The following is a 22,005-nucleotide window of genomic DNA, read 5'->3' as shown; positions in this document are numbered from 1 at the left end:
GGCACCGCCTCCCGCCCGGCGCTGGGTCCTGCCGCCCGCCGCTCCTCCCGCCTGCCGGGGCCGGCTGCGGGCAGCCGGTATAAAGCGGCGGGGCGGCCCCTGCTCCTCATCCCGGCCATGCGGCGGCTTTTCCTGCTCTTCCTGCTCCTCGGCGCGCCCGCCGCCCTGCCCGCTCCCCACCGCCACCGCCGGGGCGCTGCGCGGCCGAGCGGCACCTACCTTACGCGGTACCTAACGCAGCAGGTAGGAGCCCGCCGCGGTCGGACCGTGCGGTGTCGAGTGTCCCACCGAAGGGGAGGTGCCGAGCAGCCCGGGCGGGGATCGTGCCCCTGTGCTGGGCACTGGTGAGGCTGCACCTCGAATCCTGTGTTCGGTTCTGGGTCCCGCACTACGAGAGAGACATTGAGGTGCTGGAGCGGGGCCGGAGAAGGGCACCGGAGCTGGTGCAGGGCCTGGAGCACAAGTGTGATGAGGAATGGCTGAGGGACCTGGGGGGGTTTAGTCTGGAGAAGACAAGGCTCAGGGGGGACCTTATTGCTCTCTCCAGCTGCCTGAAAGGAGGATGGAGTGAGGTGGAGTCGGTCTCTTCTCCCAGGTACAAGTGACAGGATAAGAGGAAACAGCCTCAAGTTGTGCCAGGGGAGGTTTAGATGGAGATGAGGAACAATTCCTTCCCCAAGGGGTGCTCAGGCATTGGAACAGGCTGCCCAGGGCAGTGCTGGAGTCACCGTCCCTGCAAGTGTTCACACACCGTGTAGACGAGGCCCTCAGTGCCATGGGTTAGTGGTGGACTTGGCAGTGCTGGGGAATGGTTGGACTTGATGATCTTAAAGGTCTTTTCAACCCAGTTGATGATCTCTTCACCATATACTAGCACCAAAGCCTGCTTTTCAAAGTATTCTGCCCAGTGTGTTGGCAGAGAGTTATACCCTGATGGTGCTTGCTGTGTGATTTCTGTTTGTCCCTTTTAAATAGGGAACAGATTTCTGTCAACCTGAGCTTTGTTTTCCTGCCTGCTCCAAAGTTTCTCCTTGCAATTTGCTGGCAAAATCCCTAGCTTGTGCACGGATCCACAATGTTGGCTCCAAGTGCTGTGGTTCTCTTGCAGAAAACTTGAACCCCCACTTGTTCACAGGTTTTCACAAAACCAGCCAACAGTTCCTTTGTACATGTCGGGGTGTCTGCATCTTCACTTGTCCTGAACCTGATTTTAGCAGGGGAAGTGATGGCTCTTCTTGCTGGGAGGCACAATGAGGGCAAAGAACACTTCTAGTGTTCTCTGGCTTTGATTACAATCCAGCTTGTAGCCTGCATCTGAATTTCATCCCCTGGCCTTAATTCTCAGATATCTTGGGCAATACATGGGTTGAATATAGAGTGATTTGGGTTGGAAGGGACCTTAAAGCTCATCCAGTTCCAAGCCCCTGCCACAGGCAGGGACACCTTCCACTAGAGCAGGTTGCTCCAAGCCCCTGTGTCCAACCTGGCCTTGAACACTGCCAGGGATGGGGCAGCCACAGCTTCTCTGGGCACCCTGTGCCAGCGCCTCAGCACCCTCACAGGGAATAACTTCTTTATATCTAATCTGAATCTACCCTGTTTAAGTTGTAAAAGGTGAACTTAAAATGGAATGAGAAAAATGGGAAGACAATGCTTTCAGAGACAAGAGATAGGAAGAAAACAGATAACCCTTGTAGAATTATCCTAAATAGCTATGGAATAATTTTAGTGTCAAGGTCTCTGTCATTTGAGGTGTGAGAGGTGGAACAATTTTAGTGAGAAATCCATCCACTGAGATTATGTTCTCCTACAGACAGTGTTACTGGTTTGGGAGCGCTCCTCTTCCAGTGGTCTCCCTGCATCAATCATGGAATTCCTGTGTCTTGGCAGCATCGGTCTAATGCTTTTCAGTCACTTAGGTGGTGATTTGAGATCTGGGTGCCTCCACTAATAACCCTGAAGCTTATTCTGGTGACATATTGCAGATACCTCCTGCAGTGCGTGGTCAGTGTTGGCTGGGATGCCAACCCTGCGGTAGTGTTGTAACTTCAAGCCTGACACCTAATTGTTCTGCTGTTTTAGTTGTTGCACATTGCTATCATAGCATCAGCAATACAAATTCTGTGCCCTGGTCTGAACCACCCTTTGTCATTGTGCTCTCACACCTCTGTCCTCGTCCCATCTCTAGGCTGTGGTATCAGCTGGTTCTCCTCCTCAGCTATCAGAGACAGCCTTTGTGCTCTCCAGTTGCCAGCAAAGCTGCAGAGCTGCTGTGTACCCAAGATATGTGGATTTTGGGAGGTAGATAAGAGTTGAGTGAAGAGTCCCAGTAACATCCTGCTGTAAAGTTGGTGCCATATCTTCCTTCAGTCTTTTCCGTGTTCTTTTCCCCTCATAATTCAGGTAAAATCATGTTGGCTGAAGGTGGCTGCTGCAGGAAAGAGGGGGAATACACAGGCCTTGAAATTCTTGCTTTCCTTGTTCAAAGACTTACTAGTAGTGTTGAACATGGGGGGAAAATGTGTCTATATCCATGTATTTTCTATTGTATTCATCAAAGACTTGACTGCTGCTGCCTGGCACTTGAAAGAAACATGGTTAGCATAAGAAGTCTAATCACACTAAGGGCATAAGACAGTGTTTTATCAGCAGCTTAACATGCAGAACTGATATAGGTGAACTCTGCAGCCCTTCTGAAATGTGCACTGAGAGCTGCTGTCTGGGAGCTTGTAATTACATTGTGATTCTGTAGTGGAACTTAACTGCCATGATTAATGTGTTAAATAGGGGTGGTGATACTCTGCCACCTCTCAGGATTATTGAGGTTTAATTACTTACATTATAGTTGCTTCCAACGTGAATCATCTGCCTCTGTTCTGTGCTGCCCAGTCTTTCTTCTTAGCTAAAGTTCCTGTTTTGATTCTTGTTTCTCCCTTTGGTTTTCATCCTAAGTCGAAATAATTTATATAAAACCATACCATATGAAAATGAATTTATAATATAGCCAAATATTCTGCTGTCACAAAGGAAACATTTCTTATACCTATTTACATTAAAATATCTTTAGAGTCTTTAAATACTTAATACTTCTACAAAAGAAAACTTGGAGAAGTCTAAAAAGGCTCCTTGCATGAATTCTGTTGCTTTAAAAGTTACCTCTTGAGCACAATTAATTCATGTTGCCCATTGGAGAACTGAATTTCAGAGGCTGAGAATGTTCATGTGCAATTACAACCTCTAAATGGAGCCTTTTGGCATGAAGGCCTATAGATCAGTGGTGTTGCTTGAGGGTTTAGCATCAGCCTTTACTGAGAAGCAGTGCAGTTCAGGTCTGCTTTCATAGAAATGGGGAAATAACAGGGTGAGAGTTCAGCTCAATGCTCATTTACATTGAACTTCCTCCTCTTTACCATTTTAAATGTCAGATGTCCCTAAGGATGAGGCTAAAGTCTAGAATATTGAGAAATAAGTCAAGCACTGCCTGTGTCAGTGTGACTAAGACCTTAGCTTGTGTACTGGCCTGTGCATGTCTTTAACAAGTCTTACTATTTTGGCTTGGGGGTGCAATTTCCTTCCCCTTCAAAACTAACTGATGCCTTTCAGACCTACTCCTCCAATGCATGAGTGAAATTACCCCAGTATAAAGATGCCTTATGCTGGCCTAGATTAGTAGATGGCCCTTGAAGGAGAAACATGAGAAACTCTGCCATCACCCACATCTTTGTCAACAAAATGCATCTATATTGGGGAAGCTGGCTTCCTTTTCTGATGTACTAGTGTGATTTTTGTAGGCAAGACTCTTTTCGCTTCTGTTTTGATAGGTTGCTTGTGAGTTGTGTGTTAAATTCATCCATCCAAAACTGAACTTTACAGAGAGAATGATGTGTAGGATGTATAGAGCTGCAGGAAGATCGCTGCTCTCTGAATGGCTTCTTTGTAGGTAGCTGTGTCCATGACCACAACTCAAATTCATTGGAAGGACTCAGTGAGGCATCCAAAAGCCTCTACTTCTCTTTGCCCAAGTTGAAATTATCTGATATCTTGGTGGAGGGGACTGGAGTCAGGCATTTTCTGACCTTTGGGGAGCCTTGTTCCTGCCTTCGATGCACATACCAGCATTACAAAAACCATAGGCTGAGAACTTGTGGTGCTTTAAGTGCTGAGAGGATGATACCTTAAATTTCCTGATATTTGAAGGCTTCTCAGTGCTAAACTGTCATCTTAGACAGTGCAGCACTCACTTTGATAACTGACGGCTGTGTGAGACTTCATGTGCTGGTGGATCTTTCATCCCAACCACACTCTGTAAGCACATCACTTGCTCTGTGAACTGCTATGAATTTGTCCAAGAACCAATGTAACAAGTACAAATTGACTTTTGTTCAGCAAATTACTGAGCCTGGTCCTTCGATGAGATTGTCTTTGAAACTGCATGTCAATTGTGTCACTGTTTCCAGAAGATGGGTTCTGATAGCATGTAACTTCCTACTTTTCATAACTGTGTCAGTAATTCCTAGATTAGTAAATTCATACACACGTCTTTGCTCTAAAACATGTCTGCACTTCATATTATGGTTCATAAAAGGAAGCTCTGTTGAAGCTTCAATGTAATGAAATTTAAAAAGTAATGGAATTTGATCTTTCCTGGCTATATCAGGTGGTTTTAATACCCAATTTTGTGTCACAGACTGAAGTTGTGAGGCACAGAAAATGCCTGCAAGTGCAAAAATTAGAATGTACGTTTCAAGCCAAGAAAAGAATCTGGGAAGTACCTCAAAGAAGAAGTGAAGATAGATTTATTTCTCTTTCAGACATGGTTCTTTTTGCTCTAGAGGAAGCCAGTGAATATCAGAATTTTCCTATTCTAACTGAAAATCAGTACTACATCAGAGAACAATTTGGCTTCAGTCAGGTTGTGAAATGAATGTGCCGAGTAAAGCAAAGCGCCCTGAAGAGATTGGATCACCTTTTTGGTGACAATATTGTCATAACTTATCAAATCATTCAAAACTAAGGATGCAGGTTTGCTCTGAAACAAATGTTGCATTTGTTGTATTCAGCAAGAAGAAAGCTTGCAATTATGGAACAAGATATTGGTCTTGGAGCAACCTGGTCTAGTGGAAGGTGTCCTGGCCTGTGGCAGGGGGTTGGAACTGGATGAGCTTTAAGGTCCCTTCCAACACAAACCAGTCTCTGATTGTATGATTTTTCAGTATTTGTCATTTTTACTGATATATGTAAATGAATGTCACTAAAAAGATATGTACAACAGTTATGTATATGCTCTTTTAATGTTAATGGAGTATTTTTCAGCCATGAGCCTTTTAATTCTCTTAGCAGCTTTTTCAGTGTCTCATTGTGACTCAGGTTGGTGTCTCAGAATAGCAACAGATGTCAGGAATGGCTAAGATGGGTTTGTTTTTCATGCCTGGCACCACAATACAGTAGCACTTTTAACTTCTGGTGAAGGAAAAAACAAAGTGCTTTTTTTACAGAAGCCCCTTGGTACCAATTAAAAGTTATCTCAATGCTTAGAGAAGAAGTGATGCTGATGTTTATCTCTGAGGTGAATTACTTGGAATATGTTTTACTCATCAAGTAGTACAGGAGTACTTGGCAGCTCTTACTCTGTGATTTCATAGTGTGATTTCAAACAGGAGCTGTAAGCTATAAACCAGGTCTATAAGCAGAAACAATAGCTCTTACTCAGTGGACAGGAAAAGGGGGAAGTACTTGTTAAAGCTTGTCAGTGAATTCTTATTTTTATGCACTACTTATCTGTGGGTCACAAAGCAGACACTGGCCTCTCAAATTAAGGAGGAAACAATTTCCTCACAACTTCCTTCAAGTGAGCAGTTAATACTAGAGACTACAAAAAGCATCAATGATCACTACTCTCTCTGAAAATAAGTAGTTTTAATCTCACTAGCTTTAACCATTAAAAGCTGTAATGGGCCACTGAAAGATTTCTGGTGGACTGTCTTGATTAAAGTCCGTTCCAGGGCCTCACCACCCTCACAATAAAGAACTTCTGCCTGTCCTAAAAAGTGATGGCCAATGGCTTTTAGCAATGTCTGTGGAGTTGAAGGACTGAACAATAAGCAGAACTGCACATGGCAGAAGTAGCAAGCTGGGTGTGGATGAGAACTCCTGTTAACTTCATTTGGACTTGTACCAAACGCTCATGTCCTTCTAGCAGTGAGCTGCATCAAAAGAAGCGTGACCAGCAGGTCGAAGGAGGTGATCCTGCCCCTCTACTCTGCTCTCATGAGACCTCACTTGGAGTACTGTGTACAGTTCTGGTGTCCTCGACATAAGAAGGACATGGAGCTATTGGAGCAAGTCCAGAGGAGTCCACGAGGATGATAAGAGGGCTGGAGCACCTCCTGTATGGAGACGGGCTGAGAAAGTTGGGGCTGTTCAGCCTGGAGAAGAGAAGCTGCGTGGAGACCTCAGAGCAGCTTCCAGTGTCTGAAGGGGGCTGCAAGGATGCTGGGGAGGGACTCTTCATCAGGGACTGGAGCGATAGGACAAGGGGCGGTGGGTTTAAACTTGAACAGGGGAAGTTCAGGTTAGATATAAGGAAGAAGTTCTTTACTGTGAGGGTGGTGAGGCACTGGAATGGGCTGCCCAAGGAAGCTGGGAATGCCCCATCCCTGACAGTGTTCAAGGCCAGGTTGGATGGGGCCTGGGGTGACATGGTCCATGGCAGCAGGTTGGAACTAGATGATCTTAAGGTCCTTTCCAACCCAAACCATTCAGTGATTCTATGAATCACTCTCACTTTAAGCTTGCACAAGGGTAAGCTTGTACATAAACTCCGTATCTTGGCTGTAGGAGTGAATCATGGAGAAAGCCGTTATGTCAATTTGAAGATAGAAACAACAGCCCAAAAGGTCAGAAGAAGTTTTGTTCTTTGCTCACTATCTGTGTTTAGAGAACAGCAGGCACACACAGCACAACTGACAGTACTAATGTCACTTGGCAGTACCACTGTAACAGTGCTGAGTATCAGAAAATACTCCCTGCACACTTGGGCTGAACTAAAGCATAGGAGATAGCAACTAAAAATGTAAATAGAATTATCTCCCTACACCACAGGCAGGGAGGACAGTAGGTACTCCCTGTGCTGAAAAAGTGCAATTCCCATTGTTCTGTCCGTATTTCATTCTCTGAATTCACATGCCTGGAAAACAAAGATGAACAGTTTTGCAGGTATATGGAAAACAACTAAGTACAGCCCCATTAAATGTCTTACAAGTTTCTCTGCTTTAGGTATAAAATCTAAATACTCCAGGATGTATGAAATAAAGACAATTAAGGTATTTCTTCAATTTTTAGAGATTTAAAATGAAATGATCAAGTGTGACCTCTAGCCTTTCACCAATTTAGCGTAATGTTATACATTATCAGCACACTGTAGAACTTCTTATGCCGTTGGCTGGCCTTGATCTCACCAAAGTGAGATGGAGAATCCAATACAGAACATGAGCATAAAATTCCATGTTGAAATTCATTCTCCTTCCTACCTGCCACCCCCAGAAAGAATAAATTAGTTCAGATCTAAGACTTCGATTCAGAGAATCACAGAATGGTTTGGGTTGGAAAGGACCTTAAGATCATCCAGTTCCAACTCCCCTGCCATAGACCATGTCGCCTAAGGCTCTGTCCAGCCTGGCCTGAGCACTGCCAGGGATGGGGCAGCCACAGCTGCTTTGGGCACCCTGTGCCAGCACCTCAGCACCCTCACAGTAAAGAGCCTTCTTCCTTACATCTAACCTGAACTTCCCCTGTTCAAGTTTAAACCCATCACCCCTTGTCCTATCGCTACAGTCCCTAAGGAAGAGTCCCTCTCCGGCATCCTTGTAGCCCCCTTCAGACACTGGAAGCTGCTCTGAGGTCTCCACGCAGCTTCTCTTCTCCAGGCTGAACAGCCCCATCTCTCTCAGCCTATCTCTATACAGGAGGTGCTCCAGCCCCTGATCATCCCCGTGGCCTCCTCTGGACTTGCTCCAACAGCTCCATGTCCTTCTTATGTTGAGGACGCCAGAACTGTACAGAGTGCTCCGAATGATTAGGTGAAGATTATCTGGAAAAGGTGTTTGTAGAGGAAGATCTGAGAATTATGTCTCCTGAAGAGGAGAGGCTGAAATGCCTGCATGGGATGTGAGCATGCAGAGAGCTATGATACTGTGCACTAGCTTCTCCCTCTGACTGCTGATACAGACAATTGATGGTGCCTCTCCTTTAATTTCTAGTTTATTTATTCTGCTCCTAAAGAGAGTAAGTTTTCTTGCTTTAAGAGCAAAAAAACCTTTCTAAAAAAGACCTATAAAGGGTCTTAGCGTGAAAATGTTAGTCAGAGGTAGCCTTAGATGGTAGTTTCCGTGCAGGAACTTCGTTTCAAGACAACAGGAACAGAAAGTGATGGGCATCGGTTCCTTTGACTTCAGCAGGGCTTGGACTGAGGCCAGACTGAACTAGAGGAAGTGGGTGAAAGCAAAACTAGCATTAACAAACTGTTTCATTTATGCTTCAAAGCAGCAGCTTGCTTTGCTCCACTGCATGACTCCCTTAAAGCAGAAGCTTCTGCAGAAGCTGCTCAGATGCACATGCTACTGCTTTGGAAGTGCTGGCTTTACCATTAAGCTTACTATACAGTGATACATGGCCGTATGGTTTGCAGTCCTGCAAGGCATTGCTGCTGGAGGGGAATGTAGACTTCCTTTAACTCCTGAGCAGGAGCTCCTGTCCTACAAGGTGATGGCAAATGGCTTTTAGCAATGTCTGTGGAGTTGTTCAGAGCTTGTTCTGAACACGGCAGTACATAACAAAATGCTCTCGCTTGGTTTTCAGTGGAAAAGGGAAAATGGAAATAGAAAAATGTTGGATAAAAATCTCATCTATTTAGATGAGAAAATTGTTGCTTTGCTGTGAGAAGAAAACCATCTGTGATCCGTCTCAATTCTGGGTGCTGGCATAAAGACCTATTGTTTATCTGTGTGTTTGCTAGAGCTTTTCAGCCACTGGAGAACTGTTGTAATGGTTGTGACAAGAGACCTGGATGTTTCTGTTGTAAAGTAGAATGATCTGTAGAACAGCTTTTCAACCGTAGGGAGTCATGGATGTTATTTCCCTGAGTGCTGCTGTCTCCCTATCATGCTGTCTACCAAAGCCTTGGAGTCCTGTAAGCAGACAGTTGTTCTTCAGTGTTCAGATGCGTTGCAGGCTCACAAAGCAGCAGTTGCTATGTGGTATTTTTGCTATTGCATAAGGTCTGGATGACTAATGGCTGCTTTGATACTGTTTTCTGAAATCCCCCCCAATGTTCATAAGAATTGTGGGCTATTAAATAAGTGATCCACAGTGGCATGTGTAAAATCCCTGGCACTGGACCTCATGGAGGTATTCAGTGCCTTTTAATACAAATAAATTGCCACTGAGCTTTTGCCATTTTGCCCCCAGTTAGAAGAATATCCATATGGATGACAGGATAGTTTTCCTGTTTGCTTTTACTATGTGGGTCTCTTCCTTGGATCCCGTGTCTTGAGGGAGTAGCTGTAGAGAATAAACCATAAATAAGTGGTTGAACTAAAGCTGGGAGAACGATAGAACAGAGCAGATTGCTTTGTAGCTCTGAAAAACTCAAGTAAAACAACTGCAACTTGAGTTGATCCTGTAAAAATATGTGGTGAAGTAGAAAGTTGTAGCCCTGTTTTTTGGCAGGGGTGAAGATGTCTTAAATATTTGACTACATCAAAATATTGCCTTGAATCTGAAACGCTTTTCTTCCTCATGTCTCTGTTAAACAGACTGAGGAAGCCTTTCAAATGAAAACCATTTTGATCAGAGAAGATCAAACTTACTTTGTAAAGTCTTCTGTTTGAACAATTAGTCCCACTCAGAACTTCAGGACACTCTCAGCAAAACTGGAATGTTTTAATACTGTTTAACCTGTGACATACTGAAGGTTCATGTCCACTTTTTTCCTCTCCTCTGAAGTTAATCCTCCAAATGTGATGGATTTGTAATTCAATCTGGAAGGCAGATGGAAAACATGACAGGCCTTTGCCTGTTAAGGGTCTGAGAGACCTTTCACAAGGGCGATTGTGCTTTTGCTGCTGTAGTGTGTCTTCATGCTCATTTCACCCTTGTGAAATAACACACTTTAGGTAATACTGGTTTGTTCCTTAGGCCTTGCGCTATCCCTTGTCCCATGTAAGAACTTCCCCAGGACAATAATGCCTTGAATAGAAGCATCAATGATGTGAACACTTGGTGTGTTTATCACTATAGTAGTTTGTTACAAATTTATGTAAGCTGGTTGATTCTCAGCAGCACAAACCCCTCCATTGCTTGGAGAAAAGAGAGTGACAGGGAAATGGAGGGTATGGTTAAGGAGTGCCAGCACTAAAGCTGATCAAAGCAATTCCTGCCTTCATCACTCATTCTCTCCTTTGTGCTGGAGCTTTGCAGCACTCAAGTGTGGGATAGAAATTGTTAGGAGGGCCTGTGGGACCTCTCAGACTGTCCTTCCAACTGGGGGAGTTTAAACAAGGAGTTGCATCTTCACTGTGACTGCTGGAAGATTTTACACCCAAGTCATCAAAGCCTAAATGTGTTTACGGACTTCATTTCTACATGGTAAGCAGAATCCGGAGTTTGTCACAGCACACAACTACTAATGGCTTGTGGAAGTTGAAAGCAGTTTGTTTATGTTCTCCTCATTAGCTGCTTAGGTTTTCAACACAAAAATAACATTTGTTTCTGACAGGGCCTGACCTGGGTAGGCTGGTGCTTTCCTACAGCATATCCTGGAGGTGTTTAAATGCCCTTTGGTCTTTGCAAGTACCTTGGCCAAACTGTGACTCAGGATGGGGGGTAGAGTTCCTGTCTGAGGCTTTCCTTGTCAGTGCTTTTAATCACTGAAGTGATAAATGAGTGCTAAAAGCAGACTTCCTTAAACAGTTGCAACCTCCCAAGAGCAGGCGATGTGGTTTCTGCAGAATAAAAGAAGTAAAAATACATGAAGCAGGATTCTAGTCAAAGGCCAGTGTGTTCACAAGGACGTAGTCACAGTAAGAGATCCCTCTGTTACAAGGATGTGTGTTTGTTTTGGAGAGAGCATGTTTGGCTGCAAGCTAATTCCAACCAAGGAAAAACTGGTAGCAGTTGCTCTAGACCATCTCTAGTAGAATAGGAGTTAGAATCAATGAACAGGCAAAACCCATGGGTATTGTTATGTCTGGATGTTTTGTTAAAAGTGATAAATCTAGTGAACAAAACCTCTGAATTATGGGGAGCAAGGAAGATCACAATTTTCTTAACGTATAGGACTTTTAAGTTAGTGGGATAACATGATGCAAGAAGGTGCAGTTTACATCTCCCTGCTTTTCCACAGAGCATCCTGTGATTATGCGTTCCAGTAGACTTGTGCTAATCTTCAGTCTCTGCTGTTCCTTGTGCAAGTATCGGCTTAGAAAGCAAGGAAACACCTTGTTCCTTGCATTTAAAATGAATTCTTTGTCCTTGCTCATTTAATACAGAAGAAAACCTGGGAAAATCTTACCAGCTGTCAGTGAGATGAAGCCTCAGTCCTGGCAGGCTGTGATACACATAAATATGTCATAGGAGGAGACAAAGCAACAAGAAGAGTGTCAGGGAGGGAGACTCTTTCTAAAACTGGTTTTTATTTGACTTTCAGTTCTGGTTCTGTCTCTCCTGCTATGAAGACATGAATAGTGTGCAAGTTTGGGTTTTTTTAGTAGTACTTTACTGCTGCAATGGGTTTAATGAGCTGGAACAGCTTGTCCAAAGAAGTGGTAAATGTTCAAGTGTTCAAGGCCAGGTTGGACAGAGCCTTGGATGACATGGTCTAGAGTGAGATGTCCTTGCCCATGGCAGGGGGTTGGAACTGGATGATCTTAAGGTCCTTTCCAACCCAAACCATTCTATGACTATTTCATTATGTGTAGTGGTACTTGTAACAATAGTCCCTGCCCTCCTGAACTTGCAACTTACACAGAGGAAGCAAAGATTACAAGAGTAAGCAAAACTAACAGTAAGTGGGCTGGAGTTCCACAGCCTGTCAGGAGTAAAACCAGGAATAGCAACACATCAGTGAAATCCCAAAGAGGCTGGTGCCCACACTGCTGTGCACACAGGAGGATATCCTCAGACTATCCTGTATCTTCCTGTCCTCAGGAAATAATTCAGACAGGATGAGCACTCAAAACAACTCTGAGTGTGTGGAGGGCGGAGCATGACTCTTAAAATCCCCTGGCTTGATTTCACATGGAATATCCAAGTTGGGGAAAATAAAACTATTGTGTATAGGATTGAAATTCAAGGCATGACAGAAAGGCTTTCAGATGCTCACAGTCTTGCCAGAGACTCCAAAGCATAAACCTATGAGGTGCTGGTTTACTACCTCGAATGACATGAAATGCTTTGGTTAGAAGTTATGCTGTGAATTATAGTCTATTTCTGTAAAGGCTTGGGTTTACTGTCCTACCTCTGTAATCACTAATGACCTTAAGGTGCTGCTGAGAAGGAAGTGGGTTTTAGGCCACATGTCCTGTTTTGTCTTTATACTTTGCTCATTGCCATAGTTCCTGAATACTTCCAGGAGTATATTAAGCAGGCTAGCATCTGTACAATAACATCTGTTGTGCCTTTTCTGTCTCCTCCCCAGGGGAGATGTGTGGCAGAGTGGCTTGCTTTATTTTAAATGGACTTCCAAAACAACAAAAAAGCACATTTAAAAAAAACCCCTATCCTGATATAAGTCGTCTTTGAGCTCAACAAAAGCACATTCAAGGTAAAGTCAAGGCAATGTGCCATGTATTTCCAGCAGAAGGCAGCACAGTGGGTTCCAGTCTGGATTTAAGTGGACCAGTCAGGAGAAGGCTCCTCATCTTGAGCTGATGAGCTGCACTTTGCTGTAGACAGTTTCTCTGACCTAAAGGATCAAAGCTGCTGAGCTGAGTCTTCAGTCTGGAGCTCTCCTCAGCCTTTGGGTGCAGTGTCTCATACTGCCTTACGATGTTTTGAATCCAACTCTGAGTGCAGTTCGCAGCAGCAACACTTTGGGTAGTGGCTGCTGCTTAAGCAATCTGTTGTGTGTATGTGTCTGTTTTCCCCAAATGCTTTGTGAGTCTTTGAACTCAAAGATGTGCAGGGAAATACAAGGTCATTCTTTTTTTTAATCAAATATGGTTCATGTACACGGAACTGAGCAACCTTTGCCTCACAGCTTAGGCCTCCAGAGTATTCCCATCCTGCCTACCACAGCTGACAAAAGTTTCATAGGATCCTAGGCTGGTTTGGGTTGGAAGGGACCTTAAAGCTCATCCAGTTCCAACCCCCTGCCACGGGCAGGGACACCTTCCACTAGAGCAGGTTGCTCCAAGCCCCCGTGTCCAACCTGGCCTTGAACACTGCCAGGGATGGGGCAGCCACAGCTTCTCTGGGCACCCTGTGCCAGCGCCTCAGCACCCTCACAGGGAAGAACTTCGCCTAAGAGCTCATCTAGGTCTAAACTCTTTCAGTTTAAAGCCATTCCCCCTTGTCCTGACACTACACACCCTTTTTAAGAAGTCTCTCTCCAGATTTCTTGTAGGTCCCTTTCTTGTTTCCCTTAAACTTACTCATAGCTTACTACTTTCAGTTCTCCTTCCTTTTATTAGTAACAATGCATGTTTGTGTTAGTGGTTTATGTACATCATTCTTTCATTTGTAAAACGTTGCTGTTGTACTACCGCTGATGACTGTACCTTCTTCTAACCAAACTTAACTAGGTAGTCCTGTTTATAAGGATCTTAACACTTTAAGTGGTATAACTGGTTTGGATTAATCCTGGAATAGTTTATTTTTGGAATGGAACTTTGCGTGTCATCTGGTCCAACCTCTCAATCCAAGCTGGGCCCAATTTCAAAATCACATTAGGTTGCTCAGGACCTTGAACTTACTGCTGACATCCTGGCAATAACTGTAATTAGGAAAACTGTAATTAGAAAAACCTCATCTATGCTCATACACCTTTGCTATTGTTACTTCTAACCAACAGATAAGGAATTATAAATGAGTACTAAACTCCTTTCTTTTGTTGTGGTCTGCTCTGTTTAAGTCTGGTTGCAAAAGTCATTGCTGGTGTCTTACTCCTTTGCATAAGTGTGGAAGAGAAATTTTCTGGTTCAGCTTTGTAATGAAATTTGACTTAAAGCTAAAAATACCTGTGTGATTAATTTGTGAAGTGTACTTCACGCAGTTTGTGGGGTTTATTATCTGTTTACATACACGTTCTACAAAGAATGGGGAAAGGAAGTGCTTGTGAAATGAGAACCAGCAGCTCCCGTAGAATCATAGACTGGTTTGGTTTGGAAAGGACCTTAAGTTTCAAGCCCATACTGCCATACTCAGCCCTGTGCTCCTGCAGCGCAGTTTGGCTACACGGCAGCTCCATCTGCTGTTCTTGAGCTGCAGCTTTCCCTCTGTGGCCAAACCTTTGTATCGATTCTTGTGCTTCTTCACTCTGTATGTGCTCTGACTTACTATTTTCAGACAGTTTTTCCTCTTGTGAGGAGATGTTCCTTGGGACACCTCCAAACTGTGTTTTGATGTTCTGTATTCAGAATATCTTTGAATTTCTTGGCAGTAACCAGCAGTTGTGACATCTCTCTCTTTCCCTGATTGCTTCATCACATCAGGGGTTTTTTTTAGTCATGTTATGTGTCTTACCCTTGCAAAGACAAGTTACTGCAAGCTATGAAGCTTCGTCATCTAGCAATAAAGTAGTTCCTGCTCTTCAGTTGAGTAATAGGTACTTGAGACTTTTTCCGGAGAAGTCTGGACTTGTCTGTGCTGCTTTGGACCTTACACAGGTCCATAGTTTGTGTTATGAATATGATGAATAGAAGCAATTCAGCTGCTGTGAAGCTCTCATCATTTTACAGCTTCAGGGAGGAATGGGAGAGAAGAACGTGACTAATGGCAGTGAGTGAGTCTACAGCGTGGCTCAGCAGGAAGATGGACAATCTTGACACTGTGGTCAGTGTGGTTACTAAAACTGGCAAAAGGAAACTTTAATTCCTATACTTTTCTCTCTGTCACTATTAAGAGGCAGACTCACTGGAGAATTGTGATTTGGGGTTTGTTTTGTGGGAGTACACTGACAGGTCACATCACAAGGAAACCGCAGTAAATCATATCTCTATATAAATTAACATAAAATTAACTATCACTTGGGAAAATATATTCCTATTGGGAATACTGCTTATCTAACTTGCTAGCTCTTATGGAACAGGAACAGCAAGATGGGCTTTAGAATCTGCTCTGCACAATACCCCACTGAATAAACTCAGCCTGGTGTCAAAAGGATGCTTATCCATTAAATTACTCTGATCTTTTTTTTTTTCTCCTTATTTCCTCCCCCTCCACTGTATCATATAGTCACAGAATAGTATCTTTGTTTTTTGTCTGTTGCATATTAAAGCTTCCTGCACTGAAGATATTTTGGTACATATCTTTGTAGTCCAGGAAAGTTAAATACTTTTTGTAGTCTTGTAGTTGGCACTGTGGCTTCAGGCAGGAAGGCTGCAGAATCAAGTTTTAAAGCTAATTGTTTAATTTATATGTATCCTGTCTGCCTTTTATGAAATCATGAGCCTGTTTTTTCCTGTCTCTGGCTAGCAGCCTAACCAGAAAAGTTAAATAGGAAAAGATACTTTTCCCCCTTACAAGCAGACCTGGAACAAAAGATGTATTCTAATAGTGTTGGAGTTTAATAAGCTGTACTGTGATTTTTATTAGAGGTGCCTTATCCAATCTCTTGTCTTTAATTGTTGCAAGGTCTTATGACCAAAGACGTTCAGCTGCTGACCTTGTTCTGCCTTTCTACATCTAATAACTCTTACGCCTGCTGTAGAAAGTGAAACTAAAACTAATAACTGTCCAAATGAAAAAGGAGCAGATGAGTTGTCAGGGTAAAATAAGCTCAGCGTGTGTTGTCAGCGCTTTTCAGTGACAGAGCCCTTGAATATGTGTATGAGAACATCGCTATGTACTTAGGAGTAAGTAGTAAATGGTCCCACTGAGCAAAACTGTGGAACATACATAAATTAGTTTTATCTGGTTGTGGAAGCAGTCACTGGCGTCAGCTTATTCAGGGTGAAGACCTTGTCTCTTATGTCTGTCAAGGCCGTGCATGGACCTTCAGCTGTGCCCACTGTTCTGCTAGCAGTGAGCTGCAGCACAGCTCTCCTCTCACTTCAGCCTGAGAGTGAGTAAGCTGTGAGAGTTTGGAAATGTCACTTCACAGCAGATTGTGTATCTCAAATAAGTTCCTATGCTCTCTTTGGCCCAAAACAAGCATAAGTACATGGTGTGGAGTACTGGATCCTGTAGGTCAAGAGTTAGGCTTTCCTGAGTTGGTTGGAGGAACCTGCCTGGCAGTTGGGTCATCATAGAATCACAGAGTGGTTTGGGTTGGAAGATCATCAAGTTCCACGGGCAGGGACACCTTCCACTAGAGCAGGTTGCTCCAAGCCCCTGTGTCCAACCTGGCCTTGAACACTGCCAGGGATGGGGCAGCCACAGCTTCTCTGGGCACCCTGTGCCAGCGCCTCAGCACCCTCACAGGGAAGAACTTCTTCCTAATGTCTGATCTCAATCTGCCCTCTGGCAGGTTAAAGCCATTCCCCTTGTCCTGCCCCTACAGGCCCTTGTCCAAAGCCCCTCTCCAGGTTTCTTGTTGTCTCCTTTAGGCACTGGAGCTGCTCTAAGGTCTCCCCTTAAGGAGCCTTCTCTTCTCCAGGCTGACCCAGCCCAGCTCTCTCAGCCTGGCTCCAGAGCAGATGTCTTGGAGCATCTCCGTGGCCTCCTCTGGACTCACTCCAACAGCTCCACATCCCTCTTGTGCTGTTGCCCCAGAGCTGGATCAGGACTGCAGGGGGGTCTCACCAGCGCACAGTAGAGGGGGAGAATACCTTCCCTCGACCTTCTGCTCATGCTCCTTTGGATGCAGCCCAGCACACTGTCACTACACAAGCAGCTAGTGCTTGGATTTGTGTGTGTGTTACTGCTTTTTAATACTTACTTGCAGATGTTCTCAAAACAAGAAATGTGCAAGGTTGGTTCCTGGAGCATGAGAGACATTTAGCAAAGGTGTTGGTGTAAAGGCAGATGGGTGAGCAGAGATCTTCAAGCCAGCAGATGTCAGGCTGTTACCACCAGCAAGAAGCTGTGGAAGGATAAGATGATGCTCTGTGCTGACAAGTCAAATTGGGAAGCTACAGATCATCTTCAGCTGCTGAGTAGAAGCGGTGATGATTTGTGAATACATGGTTACTAAACAGCATAGCTCTTCTGAACTAGTTTTATGTTTTCGTTTAGTTCTTACAGCAAAAGCCTGGGTGGGTATTTCAGTTCATGCCCATGCAGGGAGTTACCTTGTAAAAGCAACTGAAATTCTCCATATGGATGCATGCTTGGGGAAGGGGATAGTGCATACAGAGCAGTGCAAAGAAAAGCTGAAAAACTGACCTTCAGAACTGAAATTGAATTTCTGATGAGAGAATAAGGCTGACACTGTGGGGTTTGGTTAGGTGCTGTGTGTGGGCTTGCAGTATTTATAAGGCAGTGGAAAGAACTGGGGAGGGGAATGTGAATGAGTGAAAATGCAAGGAGAGGAGCAGCCTTTCACAAACTATCTGAAAAATCAGTGGCACAAGAACTACAGAGAATTAGTGTTTTCTAAGAATAATAGTAATGACAAAAAACAAACCAAACCCCCACCCACTTTCTAACAAGAATCTGTTTAAATTTCAATCTTATGCCAAAAGGGGGAAGAAAGAGGTGTTGGGGTTTTTGTTTGGCTTAGTTTGGTTTGCCTTGGGTTTTTTATAAACGATAAGGGATTTTCCAAGGACTCAGACCATTGCAGGAAAATGACTCTTTACTTGTTGATAGAGTTTTATTACTTCAGATACTTTGTGACCCCTCAGGAGATTTATCTGATGGCCTAAATATATTTAGGCTACCTCATGTTAAGTATCATGCTATAAAAAGAGCATGGGTTTAGTCTTTACTGACTGAAAATAACATTTCTCCTTCAGCACATGCACCTGTAATTTTGGCTGCTTTTCTTTGTAAAGCAGGAGAGCTTTGATGTGTTAAAAATATAAATTAATTCAACGTCATAATTATTTTTATTGTAGAACTTCTTTTTTTCCTTCTTTATTTTCTATCTGCAAAATGACTGTCAGCACTTCCAGTGGACTCCAGGATCAATCTCAGCTTCCTGACCATGTTTTTCTTGTTGTTACAGGTTGATCACTTCGGATTTGATGAAAATCTTACGTTCCAGCAGCGGTATCTAATAGCAGATCAGCACTGGAAGGGAGACAATGGACCAATACTATTTTATACAGGCAATGAAGGAGACATCACCTGGTTCTGCAACAATACAGTATGTAGAAAATAGATTCTTGAATTACAGTCTTTCTTCCCAGTGGTGGCATACTGAAAAAATAAAGAATAACAAGGAGACAGTGTCAGAACATCATTTAAAGGGATGTTTGTAATGGTTATAATTCTTATAGAAGGAAGAGGAAGCTAAACAAAAGCACAGAAAAAGTTTTAGGGGATTCAGGGTCCTAGTCAAAGCCCATAGAGAAAGGGATGCACTTGTATTAACCTCCTGGGTAAGTGAAGAAAATTTCCAGAGAGAACATTATAAGGTGCTCCAAGCTAAGTATGCAAAAGTTTGGACCAAATTCCACCTTTCCTAGTACTTTAGAGTCCCCACATAAAATGGGACATCTTGATGGGGCTTTGTCCTCTGAGAAAAATGTGAAATGAAATGAAGGGAGCTGGAAATCAAAGATAGATGATTCTTGTTCTCTGACAAGACCTGTGGAGCTTTTACTTCCCTGACTGATACAAATGCAGAATGGAGTGTGTGGGTATTTTTCACTGCTTCAATCCAAAGTTCAGTAACACAACAGGAGGTGGCATCTGTGGAGCTGGAAGCAACCAGGGACTGCTTACACACTTTGTTCTGTCAGCAGGCGCTCTCTGTCTGCCTCTTTCCATAACTGTTGGTAACAAGCTGCTGTCAACAAGTAATAACAAGTTGTAGTTAGTTATTAGTTGAAAATAAGTGTGTTGCAATGCTCTAGATTATTGTTTACTGCCAAACAAATGTTGTGTGTTCTGTAATGTGATCCTAACTCAAATGCATGCTGTTGTCCTGGAATATTGTTTCCTATGGGTTAAGTTCATGCCATAGGAGTTCTGGCAGCATGGCCTGTGTGTACTCACAAAACAATATTGTTTTAATGTTTTGCAGCATTAAAATATACGTATTTTCTCTGTATGTGTCCCTGTCTCTGGGTGGGTACCACTTTTGTGTGTTTTCTTACTTCAGTGATACTTTAAAGCCAAATTGCACTCTTTCTAGTTGTATTTTGATAGTGATACCTTTCTAATCAAAGAATAAGAGTTGGAACACACTACACTGAAGGTAGAGACTTTGAAAAGAATTGATTCAGCTTCTTTCAATGTCTGTTTTCCTCCAACCAGGGTTTTATGTGGGATGTGGCTGAAGAACTTAATGCCATGTTGGTGTTTGCTGAACATAGATATTATGGAGAATCTTTGCCATTTGGGAATGAGTCTTTCAGCGTAAGTGTTGTCTTTTGTCTTCCTTAAATGCTTTCTATGCAAACATAATGCTGCCTATTGTAATTCTTACCTGTGCAATGACTGTTTACCCCAGTAAGATTTAAATGTGCTGGAAGCACACAACTGTTTTTTCTAACTATCAATGCTAGGATAAAAAGAAAAATAACTCTGAGATTTTTCTAACACTTCAAGGGACACCTGCGAAGAAAATTCCATTTGTTATCAGGAACAGATTAGGAATTCTACAGCTGCTGTGGGGGATACAAAGGCTGTTGCTGGGAATCACTCCTGTGCTGTATATAACCTGCTTTCTTTGTCTCAGGATTCCAAGCATCTGAATTACCTGACATCAGAACAAGCTCTGGCAGACTTTGCAGTACTCATTGAGTACTTAAAGACGAACATTGCAGGAGCCCGTTACAGCCCTGTCATAGCTATAGGAGGATCTTATGGAGGAATGCTTGCAGCCTGGTTTAGGATGAAGTACCCCCATGTGGTAGTTGGGTGAGTGTATTCATCCTGCTCAAACACAGAGCAGGCATTTGTTATTTCCCTGCTATAAATACTACAGCACTGGGACAAGTACCATAATTCAAACTGGCTTGAGATTTTCACTTCTGGAAGGAAGAATTAAGTTACTTTGAATTTGGGAAGAGGCACTATTTCACTAATAAAGACAACCGTAGGTCAGTGGGTACTGAATGGTGTATACTTTCAGAGCTATCTGTTAGTTTTGTAAAAACAGTTACTATGAACACTGACTATGCACAATTTTTCTAGGGTCATCAAACTTCCTGATGACTTGAGGCAGCTCCTTAATCTCTCCAATGCCTTAATTCCCCTCTGGGAAACAGCAACAGCAATTCCCCTACCTTTTTCTGCTGGAGAGAGTAGATTTTTGAGGGTAGGGGCTCTCTTCAGTTGAGTTTGTGCAATTCCTGGTGAAGAAGACCTAGTTGCTAGATGAGAATGAAGAATACTAAAGCAAGTCTGAATTTCTGCATTATGTATTTACCTTTGTACTAGCGTCCAAGACTCCCCATCTTCAACAGCCTTTGCAACATTATGGTTAGTTTGTCTAGGCTCAGTGTCCAAGCTGAATTACAGATGCTATTTTGATCCTGGCTGTGGGAAGTGTGTTGACCAGGGGATGGAAGCTCAATTTATAGAGGTTCAGGATCTCTTTATGTCCCTTTGCAGAGCTCTGGCAGCCTCTGCCCCCATCTGGCAGTTTGGTGATTTGGTTCCATGTGGCACTTACTTCAGCATAGTGACCAATGATTTCAGAAAGAGCGGGACAGGCTGCGCAGATAGTATCCGGAATTCCTGGAACGCCATTGACAACCTTTCCTTAACAGGTAAGACCTCATCAATACTTTTTTCAAAGGGCTGTAATGTTCAGGATTGTGTTGTAGAATCCCAGACTGGTTTGGGTTGGAAAGGACCTTAAAGCTCATCCAGTTCCAACCCCCTGCCATGGGCAGGGACACCTTCCACTAGAGCAGGTTGCTCCAAGCCCCATCCAGCCTGGCTTAGAACACTTAGCAAGCTTGTGTTATGGCTTTCACCTGTGAATGTATTGGGGTTTTTTGAAACTATGCTCCAAGTACTGAAAAATGCTGAATGATCTTAGTACTAGTTTTCAAAATGTCTGTTTTGTTGGATCACAGCTTCTTCCAGGCCTGGTGTGATTCAGAATCCAGGTCCAAACATCCCTAAGGTCAGACAAGAGCTAACTCCTGATCAGAACCTCAAGGCTTGTATGCCTTTTTGTCAAAGCAGGCCAGAGAGCTGTTACTCTATGAAAAAAAGTAGTTTAAATGCCAACTGAGGCAATTGGGTGTTAGAAAATCACTGAAATCCTTATGGACGTTCCATCCCTGCCAGTGTTCCAGGACAGGTTGGACAGAGCCTTGGGTGACATGGTCTAGTGTGAGGTGTCTCTGCTCATGGGAGGGGGGTTGGAACTGGATGATCTTAAGGTCCTTTCCAACCCAGACCATTCTGTGATTCAGTTCTCAGGACTCAGTTGGACTTGACCTTAAGGGTCTCATCCAACCTAAATGATTCAATGATTCTACAACTACCTTAGAGGAGGTTGTAGCAGGGTGGGTGTTGATTTCTTTTTCCAAGCACCAAGCAATAGGACGAGAAGAAATGGCCTCAAGTTGCACCAGGGGAGGTTTAGATTGGATGCTAGGGAAAATTTCTTTGCCAAAAGAGTTGTCAAGCATAGGAACAGGCTGCCCAGGGAAGCGGTTGAGTCACCATCCCTGTAAGACATGTAGGTGTGGTGCTTCGGGACATACATTAGTGGTGGAC

General features: G+C 43.6%; 1 protein-coding gene across 2 annotated transcripts in view; it reads left to right on the top strand.

The window, feature by feature from the left end:
• The first annotated feature begins 58 nt into the window (after positions 1–58).
• Positions 59–22,005, top strand: part of PRCP (prolylcarboxypeptidase) — a 31,412-nt gene continuing 9,465 nt past the window's right edge. The window contains exons 1-5 of one of the 2 annotated variants that reach the window (XM_030477242.1): positions 59–243; positions 18,326–18,466; positions 19,582–19,683; positions 20,006–20,187; positions 20,884–21,041. In XM_030477242.1, coding sequence (XP_030333102.1) covers positions 118–243; positions 18,326–18,466; positions 19,582–19,683; positions 20,006–20,187; positions 20,884–21,041 — 709 coding nt within the window. In that variant the 5' untranslated portion in view covers positions 59–117. Of the gene's footprint in view, positions 244–17,122; positions 17,343–18,325; positions 18,467–19,581; positions 19,684–20,005; positions 20,188–20,883; positions 21,042–22,005 lie in introns of those variants that run through there. The other variant, XM_030477244.1, reaches the window with a different exon arrangement.

This window comes from Strigops habroptila, chromosome 2 (assembly GCF_004027225.2).
Source record: "Strigops habroptila isolate Jane chromosome 2, bStrHab1.2.pri, whole genome shotgun sequence".
Lineage (NCBI taxonomy): Eukaryota > Metazoa > Chordata > Aves > Psittaciformes > Psittacidae > Strigops > Strigops habroptila.
The sequence above is the reverse complement of the archived record's forward strand: the minus strand, read 5'-3'. Positions and strand labels throughout refer to the sequence as shown.